The 16,942-nt window shown below is 39.0% G+C and overlaps 2 protein-coding genes across 6 annotated transcripts in view; one reads left to right on the top strand and one right to left on the bottom strand.

Moving 5' to 3' along the window:
* larp7 (La ribonucleoprotein 7, transcriptional regulator) overlaps positions 1-3,076 on the bottom strand; it is a 39,914-nt gene extending 36,838 nt beyond the window's left edge. For 3 of the 5 annotated variants that reach the window (XR_011885747.1, XM_072255974.1, XM_072255971.1), the window contains exons 1-2: positions 3,048-3,076; positions 2,485-2,665 (exon numbers count right to left, since the gene is read on the bottom strand). The gene's annotated coding sequence lies outside the window, so the exon portion shown is untranslated. Of the gene's footprint in view, positions 1-2,484; positions 2,732-3,047 lie in introns of those variants that run through there. The other 2 variants (XM_072255973.1, XM_072255972.1) reach the window with 2 other exon arrangements.
* A 47-nt stretch (positions 3,077-3,123) lies between these two features.
* The window catches only part of LOC140196556 (5'-3' DNA helicase ZGRF1-like), a 116,492-nt gene continuing 102,673 nt past the window's right edge, over positions 3,124-16,942 (top strand). Inside the window, exons 1-5 of the mRNA XM_072255970.1 lie at positions 3,124-3,247; positions 5,992-6,134; positions 14,019-14,091; positions 14,619-14,699; positions 16,165-16,224. Of these exons, the coding sequence (XP_072112071.1) occupies positions 14,071-14,091; positions 14,619-14,699; positions 16,165-16,224 (162 nt within the window). The 5' untranslated portion in view covers positions 3,124-3,247; positions 5,992-6,134; positions 14,019-14,070. The remainder of the gene's footprint in view (positions 3,248-5,991; positions 6,135-14,018; positions 14,092-14,618; positions 14,700-16,164; positions 16,225-16,942) is intronic.

The following is a 16,942-nucleotide window of genomic DNA, read 5'->3' as shown; positions in this document are numbered from 1 at the left end:
TCTTGTCATCTTCAGAAGTTTTCGGATGACTCTGCCATAGTTGGATGCACCAGCCAGGGAGATGAGGCTGAGTACAGGGCTACGGTAGGAAACTTTGTCACATGGTGTGAGCAGAATTATCTGCAGCTTAATGTGAAAAAGACTAAGGAGCTGGTGGTAGACCTGAGGAGAGCTAAGGCACCGGTGACCCCTGTTTCCATCCAGGGGGTCAGTGTGGACATGGTGGAGGATTATAAATACCTGGGGATACGAATTGACAATACACTGGACTGGTCAAAGAACACTGAGGCAGTCTACAAGAAGGGTCAGAGCCGTCTCTATTTCCTGAGGAGACTGAGGTCCTTTAACATCTGCCGAACGATGCTGAGGATGTTATCCGAGTCTGTGGTGGCCAGTGCTATCATGTTTGCTGTTGTGTGCTGGGGCAGCAGGCTGAGGGTAGCAGACACCAACAGAATCAACAAACTCATTCGTAAGGCCAGTGGTGTTGTGGGGATGGAACTGGACTCTCTGACGGTGGTGTCTGAAAAGAGGATGCTGTCTAAGTTGCATGCCGTCTTGGTCAATAACTCCCATCCACTACATAATGTACTGGGTGGGCACAGGAGTACATTCAGCCAGAGACTCATTCCACCGAGATTCAGCACTGAGCATCATAGGAAGTCATTCCTGCCTGTGGCCATCAAACTTTACAACTCCTCCCTTGGAGGGTCAGACACCCTGAGCCAAAAGGCTGGTCCTAGACTTATTTCATAATTTACTGGCATAATTTACATTTTACTATAACTATTTATGGTTCTATTACTACTTATTATTTATGGTGCAACTGTAACGAAAACCAATTTCCCCCCGGGATCAATAAAGTACGACTATGACTACTATGAAATGTGGGGTGTTGAACTTTGGTGGGATAAACCAGGTTAGGCTTTACAATGAATAGTAGGAGAGAGAGGAGTGCGGTAGAACAGAAGAATTTGGGAATACTGTTCCATAATTCCTTGAAATACATATCGCAGGTAGACAGTGTCATAAAGAGAGCTTTTGACATATTGGCCTTATGTTGAAATTGCTCAAGATGTTGGTGAGGCCTAATTTGGAGTATTGTGTGCAGCTCTGGTCACCTGCCTACAGGAAAGATATCAACACGATTGACTGAGTACAGAGAAATTTTACAGGAGTGTTGTTGGGACTTGAGGACCTGAGCTATAGAGAAAGGCTAAACAGGTTAGAATTCTTGGAACGTAGGAAAAAAGAGGGGAGATTTGACAGAGGCCTACAAAATTATGAAGGGTATAGGGTCTACGCAAGCAAGTTCTTTCATTGACCTTGGATGAGGATGAATCTCGAAATCATGGGAGCAGGGTGAAAGGTGAATTGTTAAGGGAGAACATTATAGGGAACTTCTTCACTCAGAGGGTGGTGAGAGTGTGGAATGAGCTGACAGTGGAAGTGAGTTCAATTTCAATCTTTTAAGAGAAATTTCCATAAGAATATGGATGGGAGAGGTATGGAGGGCTATGGTCCAGGTGCAAATCGATGGGAATACGTAGGCAGAATAATAATTTGGCATGAACTAGTTGGGCCAAAGGGCTTGTTTACCACTCAATGAAGTGATGAAGAGCATAATTATGGACTAACTACAACGAGGCCCAATCTTCAGAAAATAAAGCAGGTACATAAATTAACTTCCACCTGATACTCTGTGGCTACGGAAACCAATTATTCTGATTGAAACTGCATAAGGAAAGACAACAGATGAAGTTCCTGTTATTATCACATTGTAAAAGGTGTATCCCTGCCACTTAATGCACATTTCAGGAGAGATCTGTTTTATCTCTTAACCTGTTCATTGTATAATCATGGAGCCATCCTCCCAAGCACTAAAAGTAAAGGGATATATTTTGGGTGTCTGCAGTTTTTACTCATAGGCTTTCAGAACAGACACCTGCATTGAATACTCAAAGGGCTTCTGTTAGTTGGGATGTGTAATCATTGTAAATTATGTAATTCTGTAAATTTACCCGACTATATTCAAAATTTTAAAGTTAAGTAGGTGGTTATAGGAATTGAAACTGTAGTTAATTGCTTATTGTTATGCTGAAGCATAAAACATGTCAGGAGAGTGAGATTCTCTTGGATCCTCCAAAACACACTTTCTCTCTCCGAGAGGTTCGCTGTATGAATAAAGACTTAATATATATTATTTCCCAGCTTCCGTTTGGAATTCATACACCCTTGCCCAACTTCCTTCGAAGGAACTGCACTTTGCTGATCTATAACATCATCAGTTTTTACTTGATGATTAAAGTCTACAGATGGACGAGCCGTAATATTGACATTACATTAAAAATCCACATTAAAAGTTTAAGTACCAAACACTACAAAAATAAATATCTGGATTGATCGTAATAACCATAAACTCAGACAATGTATTTTCAAGTGTACACAGAACCTCACAAGTAAACAGAACATGACACTGCTCACCCACATGCGTGCTTTCAATCCCCAAGGTGCCGGGCAATACGCTGCTGGGCTCACAAGTCGGTGTTCAGTCCTCCCGTAGATGATAGGACTACACAGAAGGCAAACAGATAACGCGCGCCACCGCCGTATTAAAGGACCCGCGTTCTTCCTGTCTGCCCAAGATTCCACACCTCACCAACCCCTAGTAAACACAAGTTTAATCATAGCAAATGTGGAACACCCGGTGCATCCAATAACAGAAAACGGCGCATTAAATGCATCATGGCAGTCAATGAAAACACGTTACAGTGTACCTAACAAAGTAAATACGATAAGAATCGTATACCTCAAAACAAGACCTAAAAGTCGAAATTGAAACACATTACACAAATTGCATTTAAAAAATGCAGCAGAGTAAGAAATTAGGATACGAAACGTACTATTGACACATAAATACAATACACTCAACACACCAAATAAATAAATATAAAAGATCGTATATAATAAACACAAGTGATCATAATAAAACAAACAAGCTGCATTAATTGAAATAAATATCATGCCAAAGAAACACAAGAAGCTACCTTGTTCCCAATCCTGCGACGCGGACTGACCAGCGGCGTCGCGGTTTGATGACGTGGCACGGCGGGAATATTCGAGGTGTCTGCGGCCCTGCTGGGCTTTTTGTCGTCCTCTCACCGTCCGGAGGCTGTGGTGCTGGATCTTTCGGCTTATTGAGTCAATCCGCATTGGCGGCGGAGGCGAGCGTCAGCGAGGACGGCAGGTTCGTTCGGGTGAGCGCTGGCGGGGAGTTCGGGAGATCGCTGAACGTTTCCGCTGACAGCAGCTGAAGCGATGGCGCTTTTGGTTGGAGAGGCTTGATGTGAGGCGCAGTACCGGGCATAACAGCAACAAGACTTTTCATGCAACTGGTTGGGTGTTTGAAGTTTGGGATTGACTGATCAAGGTCAGGTTTATTATCACTGACTTGTATGACATAAACCTTATTTTGCGATAGTACGGTGCTAAAACAAGATTATCCTAAGTTAACGGAATAAATATATAGTGCAAAATAAAGGAATAAAGAGGTAACTTGTATGGACCATGCACAGATCTGATGGTGGAGGGGAAGAAGGTACTTCTGAATCGCTGAGTCGGGGTCTTCAGCCCTTGTACCTTCTGACGGTAGTAACAAGAGAGAATGCTCTGGATCGAGAGAGTCTTTAATGATAGACAATGACACCTGAAAAAAAACGTTGTTCATAGTCATACTTTATTGATCCCGGGGGGAAATTGGTTTTCGTTACAGTTGCACCATAAATAATTAGATAGTAATAAAACCATAAATAGTTAAATAGTAATATGTAGATTATGCTAGGAAATAAGTCCAGAACCAGCCTATTGGCTCAGGGTGTCTGACTCTCCAAGGGAGGAGTTGTAAAGTTTGATGGCCACAGGCAAGAATGACTTCCTATGATGCTCTGTGCTGCATCTCGGTGGAATGAGTCTCTGGCTGAATGTACTCCTGTGGCCAACCAGTCCGTTATGTAGTGGATGGGAGACATTGACCAAGGTGGCATGCAACTTGGACAGCATCCTCTTTTCAGACACCACCGTGAGAGAGTCCAGTTCCATCCCCACAACATCACTGGCCTTACGAATGAGTTTGTTGATTCTGTTGGTGTCTGCTACCCTCAGCCTGCTGCCCCAGCACACAACAGCAAACATGATAGCACTGGCCACCACACTCATAGAACATCCTCAGCATCGTCCAGCAGATGTTAAAGGACCTCAGTCTCCTCAGGAAATAGAGACGGCTCTGACCCTTCTTGTAGACAGCCTCAGTGTTCTTAGACCAGTCCAGTTTATTGTCAAATCGTATCCCCAGGTCTTTGTAATCCTCCACCATGTCCACACTGACCCCCTGGATAGAAACAGGGGTCACTGGTACCTTAGCTCTCCTCAGGTCTACCACCAGCTCCTTAGTCTTTTTCACATTAAGCTGCAGATAATTCTGCTCACACCATGTGACAATGTTTCCTACTGTAGCCCTGTACTCAGCCTCATCTCCCTTGCTGATGCATCCAACTATGGCAGAGTCATCCGAAAACTTCTGAAGATGACAAGACTCTGTGCACAGTTGGGACACGACTTGCAGTGTCACCCATCAATTCTTTAAATCCGGCCTATAATAAAAAGATGCATAATGATCATCTTTACTGTGGAATGATACAGCAAGTGCTTTTTTCTTTTGTAATGTAACTAGATATTCAAAGATTCAAAGTACATTTATTATCGAAGAATGTATAAATTATACAACCTTGAGATTGTTTGCTTACAGGCAGCTGCACAGATATTCAGTGATAATAATGGTAAATTTTGCATGTAGCTCTGTCCCATCATTAATATTCATATGAGTCATTGTTTTCAAAGATGAACTTGGTGAAGTGTAATTATAGGAGTAGGCTTATTGATGAAACTAGTGCTACCTGCATTGCCCTCGAAATAACCAAATACAAGCCAGATATAAAATATTTCTTATTGTTAGTGCAACAAATGGTCTCACTAAGAGCAAAGTATTTACTTACCTTTCCTTGATCTTTTATGAATGTGCACCAAAACTTATAATTTCACATCCACATTTCTTATGTTATATTTATTTATTGACATACATTGCGGAGTTGGCCCTTTGAGCCACACTGCCCGGCAATGTCACCCCCCCCCCCCCAATTTAACCCTAGCCTAATCACAGGACAATTTACAATGACCAATTAACCTACCAACTGGTACGTCTTTGGAGTGTGGACGGAAACCGGAGCAGCCGGAGGAACCCACACAGTCACAGGGAGAATGTATAAACTCTACCGGCAGCAGTGAACCGGGTTGCTGGTACTGTAAAACATTTTACTAGCCACTGTGCTACTGTGCCATCCATGAGGTACAATAACAATACTCTTTAGAAATGTTAGTTTTCAATTGTCTTTTTCAAAGATTAATATTAAAAAATTTGAACAGGTTTTCTATAATGCTTCGTTTATTTCAATGTCTCTGTAATACCTTTGTTTATAGTAAAACAATGAATGAACATAAATAAGCAACAGGACTCATCCTTTTTCTTTTTTTAAAAAAAAGTCCATAGTTATTGTTACTAATTCAGTAATCAATGATAATCTATGCTCAAAATTATCATGGCGTGTGAGAATTTTTTAGAAGATTATTGCCAATTTGGGTACATGCATTCAAAAAGGTTCGCCACCACTGTGCCAGAACATACAAGTCCTTTTAATGGGGCAGTGGTAGGTGACAGACTAATTATATACAGATGCACATTATCATATTGCTGACTATTTTAAGCTATAAATTCAACTGGTTTATAAGAAATGTTAATTCAATTAAAACAAGACCAAAATGATAAATGGATTTTAAATCCATAAAACCATTCCCCTTGGCTGACGCTGACCATCAAACACTCAGTTACACCAATCCTACTTGAAACTCATTTTTATTTTCCCCATGTTCCCCTCCTAGGTCATACTGCTTGGCTACACACAAGGGGCAATCTACAGAAGCCAATTAACCTGCCAACTCGCGCATGTGGGAGAAAACCAGAACACTTGGAGGAAACCAAATGTTGACAGGCAGATGATGCAAGTCCAGATGTAGCACCTGAGGTTAGGATTACACCTGGGTCACTGGAGCTGTGAGCCAGAAGCTCTACCAGATGTGCCAATGTGCAGGCATCCCTGCAGCTGTTGATCCTGTTTCAAAATATTTTTTAAGTTCTGGCTCTTCTTGACATCTTAATTTAAGTAAGATGGTTAAATTAAGAACGTAAGGATGAAACACAATCAAGCTATATTTGACTGGATCATTTCATGAGGTATTGGGGTAGGTGGAAAAATGCTTGTTCAGATTAGTGAAGTTTAAGAGGAGTTTTTCATCCACAACATTTGAGGGAGAAAATTCCAGTTTTTAGGGCTCTGGCAGTTGATAGTAGTGTAACATTTTAAAACTAGTGGATAGAATTAGATTGGTTCAGGTGTGTCAAGGGATTTTAGGGTGGAAGGGATTTAAAGTTAGAATGGACAACATTATGGGAGAATCTGAAAACTAGGATAGCCATTTTAATCTCATTTAATATTTTATACTCAAGCAATATCAGATCACCTATTAGGAAATGAGTTAGGACAGGTGACGGAAGTGTGTGTAGGGGAACACTTTGGTTTCAGTGATCATAACACCATTAGTTTCAACTTGATCATGGATAAAGATAGATCTGGTCCTCGGGTTGAGGTTCTAAACTGGAAAAAGGCCAAATTTAAAGAACTGAGAAAGGATCTAAAAAGCGTGGATTGGGACAGGTTGTTCTCAGGCAAGAATGTGATTGGTAAGTGGGAGGCCTTCAAAGGAGAAATTTTGAGAGTGCAGAGTTTGTATGTTCCTGTCAGGATTAAAGGCAAAGTGAATAAGAATAAGGAACCTTGGTTCTCAAGGGATATTGGAACTCTGATAAAGAAGAGAGAGATGTATGACATGTATAGGAAACGGAGCAAATAAGGTGCTTGAGTACAAAAAGTGCAAAAAAATACTTAAGAAAGAAATCAGGAGGGCTAAGAGAAGACATGAGTTTGCTTTGGCAGTCAAGGTGAAGGATGATCCTTTCTTTTCAAATTATTTTATTGCATTATAATCAGTTAAATGAACATATGAATAATAACAATACCAAGAAAACAGGATTACAATAATAGCAATAATATATACAAACATAAGTTCCAAATATATCCAGGCATGTCCACTCGATCCCTTGATAATTGAAACAGGAAAAAGTTCAAAAGATTTGTTCAAGGAAAAAAAAACAAAAATCCCCTTAACTAAACAGAAAACAAAACAGGGCTGCCATAATTTGTCAATTATAATCATTCTGTCCTTGACTCTGTTCTTCCTTCCATAAACGATTAGGTATCAGGAAAAAGGATTCTAAAAAAATATCAACTTAAGTCATATGTATGGAAATATTGAGTAAAAGACTCCCAAGTTTCCTCGAACTTAATTGAGGAATTAACCGTGTTACTCCTAATTTTTTCTAGGTTTAAACAAGCTGTAGTTTTAGAACACCACTGAAGTGTAGTAGGGGGATCAAAATCTTTCCATTTAAAGAAAATGGATCTTCTGGCCATCAGCGTAACAAATGCTAACAAACGGCAGGCTGAAGATGATAAATACAGGTTTCCCCCGCCATCCAAAGGTAGAGCGTTCCTATGAAATGGTTCGTAAGCCGAAATGTCGTAAAGCAAAGGAGCAATTACCATTTATTTATATGGGAAAATTTTGTGAGCATTCGCAGACTCAAAAATAACCTACCAAATCATGCCAAATAACACATAAAACCTAAAACAACAGTAACATATAGTAAAAGCAGGAATGATATGATAAATACAGTCTATATAAAATAGAAATAATGTATGTACAGTGTAGTATCACTTACCGGAATTGGAAAAGCCGAAACAAACATGCTAATTAGTTAGGTGCTGCCCGGCACATAATTGCCGGCCCAGATCAGTGCCGTTTTCTGATTGCGTCATCTCTGATCTCAGCCGACGATTACATGTCCGGCGGCAGCTAATTAATTAGCATGTTTATTTTGGCTTTTTTCTTAAAGATGTGCTGTGTGCCTCCCGGCTACCGTTGCATTCCCCGCGAATCGGTATCTGTCCGCGGCCTGGGGGTTGGGGTGGTGGGACACTGGGGTGTCATCTCGTCATCGTCTATTTCCATTAGGGCAGGCAGGTCATCTTCTATCTCTGCCCGCCTCGATGTTGAAGGTCGAGGTTCGTCGTCTGCTGTGACTGATGTGGAAGGCTTGCTTGACTGCTGAGCCTCGTGCATTTTTCTATCATACAGTTCTTTGTACGGACTCAAGCCACCTTGCAAATATCCCCTAAACCTACATACCCTTTCAAAATTAAAGTCGTACTTTATCATTGCAGCGAAAATCTCACGCAGTTGCGTCACGTTCAGTTCGCTATCGCATTCGGTTTCGATTGTTATCCTTTTTTCTTCCAATTGCATCAGCTCTTCATCTATCAGATCTTGGTCATAGGATGCTAAAACCTCTTCAACATCATCTTCGTCAACTTCCACAAGCCAAACTCACTTTGTCCTTGCTTCGTTCACCACGATCAAAATGCTTAATTATGTCTAGTTTTATGCTAAGTGTAACACCCTTACGTGCTCTTTTAAGCTTTTCTGATACCTTAGAACTAACTCATCTTGCAAACGACTGCTCACAGGCTTGTGTTTAAGCTATGCTGGCGAGAATGCCGTTCCAAATCTGGGGGAGAGCGGCTGCTTGGGGCGCGCGCTGATTTTTTATCGGGCGCTGATTTTTTTTCGTAGCAATGAAAACACCTTCTGAAAGCGAAAACAGGGTACTAATGTAGGTCTTTCGTAACAGTGAGGTTTCGTAAAGCGAACGTTTGAAAAGCGGGGGACACCTGTAACTAGAATCAATCATTGGTAATCCAAAAATTGCAGTAATAGGATGGAGTTGTAAATCAATATGTAAAACTGCTGAAACAATATCAAAAATGTCTTTCCAATATTTTTTCAAAAGAGGGTAGGACCAAAACATAGGGGTTAAAGAAGCAACCTCTGAGTTACATCTGTCACACGTAGGGTTTATATGGGAATAAAAATGGGCTAGTTTGCCTTTTGACATATATCTTCTATGAACCACTTTAAATTGTATTAAAGTATGTCTAGCACACATTGAAGAAGTGTTAACTAATTTAAGAATCTTTTCCCATTCTTCTATGGATATACTTGAAGTTGTCGTTCCCATTCATTCTTTTTTTTATTAGATATACCTGAAGGGATCTTCATTATCAAGTCGTAGATAGTTGCTATTACACTCTTTTGTGAGGGATTTAAACTTAAAATTTTTTACATAATTTCTGCTTGATGTGACATCGGAAAGGTAGGCAAAATAACATTCAAAAAATTTCTAATCTGTAGATACCTAAAAAAGTACGATCTAGGCAAATTGTATTTATTAGATAACTGTTCAAAAGACATAAAACAGTTATCCGTAAATAAATCACGAAAACAGTTTATTCCTTTCACTTTCCAAAAAAGAAAGGCTTGATCAATTCTGGATGGTTGAAAAAAAAATTAAATAAAATAGGGCGAGAAAGGGTAAATTTATTCAAATCAAAAAATTTAGGAAATTGGAAACATATTTGTACTGTATATTTAATTATTGGGTTAGTAATTTGTTTGTTCAATTTAGTAAATGCAAAGAGGAGCGAAGCCCCTAAAATAGACGCCAATGAAAGTCCTTGCACAGACTCGTGTTCAAGATTCAAACCATCTTGGACTTCCCAAAGAGCTTCTACAGGTATCCAAACAGATAATCCAAAGAGCTTCTACAGGTATCCAAACAGATAATCCAAAGAGCTTCTACAGATATCTAAACAGATAACCCAAAGAGCTTCTATAGGTATATTAAGAGCAAAAGGATAGTAAAGGATAAAATTTGTCCTCTTGAAGATCAGAGTGGTTGGCTATGTATGGAACCAAAAGAAATGGGGGAGATCTTAAATGGTTTTTTTGTGTCTGTGTTTACTAAGGAAACTGTCATGGAGTCAATGGAAATGAGGCAAACAAATAGTGAGGTCATGGAACCTATACAGATTGAAGAGGAGGAGGTACTTGCTATCTTGAGGCAAATCAGAGTAGATAAATCCCCAGGACCTGACAGGGTATTCCCTCGGACCTTGAAGGAGACTAGTGTTGAAACTGCAGAGGCCCTGGCAGATATATTTATCTGACGAAGGGTCTCGGCCTGAAACGTCAGCACCTCTTCCTACAGATGTTGCCTGGCCTGCTGCGTTCACCAGCAACTTTGATGTGTGTTGCAGATATATTTAAAATGTCGGTATCTACAGGTGAGCTGCCGGAGGATTGGATGATAGCTCATGTTGTTCCGTTGTTTAAAAAAGGCTGTAAAAGTAATCTGGGAAATTATAGGCCGGGAAGTTTGACGTCGGTAATAGGTAAATTGTTGGAGGGGGTACTAAGAGACAGAATCTACAAGCATTTGGATAGACAGGGACTTATTAGGGAGAGTCAACATGACTTTGTGCGTGGTAGGTCATGTTTGACCAATCTATTGGAGTTTTTCGAGGAGGTTACCAGGAAAGTGGATAAAGGGAAGGGAGTGGATGTTGTCTACATGGATTTCAGTAAGGCCTTTGACAAGGTCCTGCATGGGAGGTTAGTTAGGAAAATTCAGTCGCTAGGTATACTTGGAGAGGTAGTAAATTGAATTAGACATTGGCTCAATGGAAGAAGCCAAAGAGTGGTAGTAGAGGATTGCTTCTCAGAGTGGAGGCCTGTGACTAGTGGTGTGCCACAGGGATCAGTGCTGGGTCCATTGTTATTTGTCATATATATCAATGATCTGGATGATAATGTGGTAAATTGTATCAGCAAATCTGCTGATGATACAAAGATTGGAGTGTAGTGGACAGTGAGGAAGGTTTTCAGAGCTTGCAGAGGGATTTGGACCAGCTGGAAAAATGGGCTGAAAAATGGCAGATGGAGTTTAATACAGACAAGTGTGAGGTATTGCACTTTGGAAGGACAAACCAAGGTAGAACAGACAAGGTAAATGGTAGGGCACTAGGGAGTGTGGCAGAACAGAAGGATCTGGGAATACAGATACAAAATTCCCTAAAATTGATGTCACAGGTAGATAGGGTCGTAAAGAGAGCTTTGGTATATTGGCCTTTATAAATCAAAGTATTGAGTATAAGATTTGGAATGTTATGGTGAGGTTGTATAAGGCATTGGTGAGGCCGAATTTGAAGTATTGTGTGCAGTTTTGGTCACCAAATTACACGAAGGATATTAATAAGGTTGAAAGAATGCAGAGAAGGTTTACAAGGATGTTGCTTGGACTTGAGAAACTGAGTTACAGAGAAAGGTTGAATAGGTTAGGACTTTATTCCCTGGAGTGTAGAAGAATGAGGGGAGATTTGATAGAGGTATATAAAATTATGATGGGTATAGAGTGAATGCAAGCAGGCTTTTTCCACTGAGTCCAGGGGAGGAAAAAAAACCAGAGGACATGGGTTAAGGGTGAAGGGGGAAAAGTTTAAAGGAAACATTAGGGGGAACTTCTTCACACAGAGAGTGGTGGGAGTGTGTAATGAGCTGCCAGATGAAGTAGTAAATACGGGCTCACTTTTAATATTCAAGAAAAACTCGGACAGGTGCATGGATGAGAGGTGTATGGAGGGATATGGTCCAGGTGCAGGTCAGTGGGACTAGGCAGAAAAATGGTTCGGCACAGCCACGGAGGGCCAAAAGGCCTGTTTCTGTGCTGTGATGTTCTATGGTTCTAACTGGAAGTCATTTGGGGTTCATGAATGTAGCGATAGTGGCTGAAAGGAATGATGCAAAGCAAGACACCTAGGCAGTAATGTTTAGATTATCACATTTTCGGAGAGTAGGGCGAGAAGCTAGCCAAAATTTTCATTGCAATAGTTATTCTGGTGGTAACAATGACATGAAGTTTCTGCAGTTGATGTATTGAGTCATGATGGAGTCTGAAGACAGTGCAAAGCTTAAGGTTTTAGAGAAAATCATGTATAGTTGAGTAAATACATGGTACAAATAGCCAGAGGAAGTAGTATGTGTGGGCTTAATATGAACTTTAAAAGTTATTTGAACAGGTTAATGGATAGGAAAAGTTTAGAGGGATACGGGCCAGCTAAATGGGACTGGCTCAGGGAAACACCTTGATCAGCACGAATAAACTGGGCTGAAGGATTTGTTTCTGTGTTGTTTAACTTTAGGCTCAGCTCTTAGTCAAAAGGAGTGCTATTTTTCTTATTGTCTGTACAGCCTCAGTTCATTGCCAAGAAGAGGGATGAAATTGGTATTAGTTGAGGAAATGGTTTGTGGCAGACTCTGAGAATGATAGTTGCAGTTAAGTGAAATTAAAGTTCATCCATCATGAATGAGTGGGTATTAATGAAGTAATCTGAGAATTATGGAGCAGTGTTACAGTTGTTGATAGTGTGTAGTGAGGTAGAGAAGGGTGTCATCAGACTACATGTGGAATCTGGTGTATTCTCAGGCAAAAGTACGTGTGCATGAAAAACAGGAACAGAGCAAAATAAATCCTGGGAATTCAGAGCTAATGACATTGAAGGAGGAACAGAGATCATTGCAGCTCAGGCTGTGACTGGTTAGATAAGAGTAGACTATTTGTGTGGGCAATAGTGAAAATTATTGGAAAGAGGCTTATGTGCAGTCCACCTTCGTCAAAGTGATATGACAGTTACACAGGATATTGTCAATGCCTTTGCTAGCGGCAAGTTTGGTTGGAGTGGAAACCTGGGAACCTAGTTAGAGAGAGTCAGACAATGAATAGTGAGCAGAATGGGCACAAATATAGGAGGTGATAGCTCTATCAGGACTTCAAGCAGAAACACTTGCATCTATATAGGGTCATTCACAATCTTGGTTATGCTAAAGCATTACATGCTGATGAGGTACTGTTGGAAATGTCACTGTTGTAATTCAGGAAGCAGGGTAATATATTTATGTACAACTTGCTGTTTTATGTACAACTTGCTGTTGCCATCATCATTGTGATGAGCGAATCCTTTTTGTGTTATTAATTGGTTAAATATTCCACAAGACACTAAGGGTAACTTTACTGCACTTTTTAAAGTAGTGCCATAAGATCTTTTACATTCAATTGATAATGTAAAAGATCTGTATTTTAATGTCTAATCTGTAAGATCATACCTCAGAAACTGAAATACTGTCTAAATACTTCATTAAAGCTTCAGGCCAGATTTTTTTTGTTTGAATTTCTGGACGGGAACTGAAACCTACAACCTTCTGATTCAGAACCATTCTGCTGCAGGTCAGACAGTAGAGAGGAAAGGGACACTGAAGGTGGGATATTATTTTACAGTGAAGAAGAGATCATGGACACATTTGTGTCAATATTAACAGGATAAAGTCAGTTGTCTCCATCACAGTCTCCTCTTTCTTGTCTAGCAAACTTAATCAAATTTCCCCCAAGCGTAGAACTTGTGCCTTTTTCCTGTTTCTGAGATAATCTTGTTAATGAGACTTACTCAATACTGTTCTTGTGTCTATTCCTTCTGAGCATGTGGCCATCTAAGTTCCTTTCCTAGTCCCATGAAAGCTCAGGATCATCAGTGATTGGTTCTCAAATCTGATTCCACTTCCTTTTGCCTTTTTTCATTTAAACAAAAACATTGTATTCCCTTGATTCCAACAATCGAGATTACATTGAGGACTAGGGGCCTAAGGTGATCTCAGTACTATTCTTAATGCCTACTGCAACTGGGCTTTATCATCAGATTCCTATCTCCAAGTAAGAAAAGCTGATCATTGCATAAGATAATCCAGCTCAAAAGGTTAATCTCTTGGTCTCTGTTACACCAAATATTTTACATCATTCAATGAAATTGCTATGTCTATAAACACTATATTCTTCTTCTGCCTAGAGCTGAATTAGGCTTGCTCAAGTGACCTGGAATTTGAAAAGTGGGAAAGAAGATGTCTTGCCGTGAGTTTATTGTGAGTAAGCCAAATTTTTCATCATTTCTTCCTTTGATATGTGGAAGTCTTGATAATTATTTTTGTTATGTTTATCCTTTGTTATTGCCTCAAACTTCCAAGTGTAAATTTTAGTTTGAGAAATCCTAATTTAAAAACTTGTTGTTAGACTGAAGTGCAGATTGCATAGGCAGGCACCTCCCGGTTTCCACCCAGCTAACAGGAATAACCTGCCACTCGTTGCCAACTCATTACCTGCAGCCTATTTAAACCCAGCTCTCATCTGAAGTTTTTTGTTCACCCATCAAACCAGCCAGCTTAAACCAGTTGCACCTAGCCTTCAGTTACCTTGTTGCCTTGTTGTATCAAGTATTTGTTCTCTCTTGTTTTGTGACCCCTCGTAGCTTGTTATTTTGCAGTTTATTAGTAAAATATCTTACTGCTAAATCATCTCCGCTGCTCTGCTTTTGGGTCAAGTCTTCCCTACATTTCCTGACAAAATGTGAATCGTTTGAACACTTAATCCTTGCTATGTTTTTCAATTTCAGGTGTTATACACTATTCAGAAAAAGCAAAAAACAAAGAAATGGCATGATGGCGTTTTAAAGACCAGTTCTTCTGGGAATAAGGTTCGATTTTCAAGTAGTGAAATAATGGAGTACTTCTGTAAGATTTTCAACTAAAATATAGTTTAATATCATAATATATGGGGTAATACTTATCTTATATCATGTAAAAAACTAACATTCAATTAAATAACACTGGACAACAAAGATTTTGCTTCCTGAATACTTTTGGGTGTATCTTATGGATTTTGGGCTGCTGATCATGAAAACCACTGTGAAATTTCCCTATCAGGCACCATTTTTAAAAAACATTTACCTACATTTGTTATTTCAATTCATAATTCAAGCCAGAATAACTGATGCCAAGATGAAGGAAAGCGTTTTTGTTGGCCCACAAATCAAACAGGTCATCAATGATAGACACTTAAGCGAGAAGCCTCAGACAATTGAGTACAAAAGAAAATCATCAATAAAACATTTTTAGCTTAGTTGAACTATTGCAAAGCATCAGTAGGGTTGTGCAGTAAAACACATTATATTCATTAAAAGTTCATTTCTTGTTTTTCCAAATTCCTACAAGTAGTCTGAAGCTGAACACATTATTTCAAAGGGTCTACCATAAAGAAGAAAACAATTCTGAGGAAGGAACACTTTCAAAAAAATAGTCGTTCAGTGTAATTGCTGAGAGTGTACGCATAACTTAGTTTCATTTGTAGATGTTTGCTTAGATGGCATCTGAATCAAACTGACGTTCAAAAGTGACTGTCAAGTTAGCTAAATATTTCAGAGAAAGAAATCAGTTTCCCCTTTTTTGATGAAAGAATTGTAGTTTTATTTTTAAAATTATTTATTCTTTTCTATCTTCCTGCTTAATTACCAACTCTCAGATGTCCATTGCTTTGCAATGTTTCAATTGAAATGTCATTTTCAGTTTTGATGGGACTTTTCCACACATGTACATCGTGTCCACGTTTCTCATACTGTGTTTGTACCTAATTCTAATAGTGTGCAAGACTAGATAGGTATCAGAAATTAGCTGCTACTTTTCCTTTCTTATCACAGTTCACCAATGCCAGTTGCAGATTTATCTGCAATTAGCTAACTCAGCATAAAGCTCCGAATGAACAAATCTGAGACATGATTGGAAAACGTGACTGTTGTTACCTGAGTCATTGTAGAAATATTACTTTAAGACATGTACTCTTCTTAATATTTGGAGTTTAATCTTGGATCAATATCTTTATGCTAAATGATTTTAAAAAAAAATTTTTTTCCCAAGTTGCGCAAATAAAAATAAACTTGTCTGTATCTGACAGTGGATTAATGTTGTGAGAGTAATAATATAAATAATAAATAATATCTATAAATAATATTTGTATCAGCAAATATTTGGGCAAAGTGAAATTTTGGAGACCAAAGTCAGGCTTATTTTGCATAGAAAGTACTTCAGCATTGTCTTTGACGAGAGGAGTAGTTGTAGCATTTCTGGTTGATGAGCTGTCATCAGGACTTTTTACTTCCCTTTCAGGCAACTTTGTATGACGATAAAGGACTTTGTCTGGATCACATATATATCAAATTTGGAGAGGTGATCTATTATTATTTAAAGCAATTTTTTCATTTCTGTAATGGAATGTTTTGTTTATGGAGGAGTTATACAATAATGAACAATTCCTCAATTTACATTATTTAGTTTAGTTTGATGATACCTGATTGAGTCATTATCTCCATCTAAAGTTTGAAATCTTTGTGCACTTTGTATGGTATAAAAGAATGGTCAAAGTGAAAATGTTTATTTGAAGGTGAAAAAACAGTACTGCTTTTCATAGAAAATAGTCAGAATTTGTATTTTATGACCTCATTGTTACTGAGGTAAACAGTTTAAATACAGTTAAGAGCAGGTAAGAAGAGCACGTGGAGAAACAGACAGGTGAATATGTTGATTGGGTTAAATGAAGAGAAGTAAGAGAGTTTCTGTTACACATTAGCAGCCAAATAAATCTGTTTCTCAAATTGTTTTTGTCTTGTAAATGTTTTGTAATTTATATTCTACTTCATATATTGAACTCTCAGCTGTCTGTAAGTTATGATATTGGCTGAGCAGAATTTTTCCTTATCTAGATATTATAATACTGTTGTTTTTAGATCCTTTCATAAAATCGGTTCTCCAGCCATTGACTTCATCCTTGTCTTTGCTCATTCTGAAACTGCAGATTTAGCTTCATCAGGCTAACAATCCAATCCATACAATAGAGTGGCTATTTCTACCTTCGTAACATTGTGTGCTGAATCAGTTCATCTAATGT

The sequence above is a fragment of the Mobula birostris genome, chromosome 4 (assembly GCF_030028105.1).
Source record: "Mobula birostris isolate sMobBir1 chromosome 4, sMobBir1.hap1, whole genome shotgun sequence".
In the NCBI taxonomy this organism is placed as follows: domain Eukaryota; kingdom Metazoa; phylum Chordata; class Chondrichthyes; order Myliobatiformes; family Myliobatidae; genus Mobula; species Mobula birostris.
Note: the sequence above shows the minus strand (reverse complement) of the source record. Positions and strands in the feature narration are given on the sequence as shown.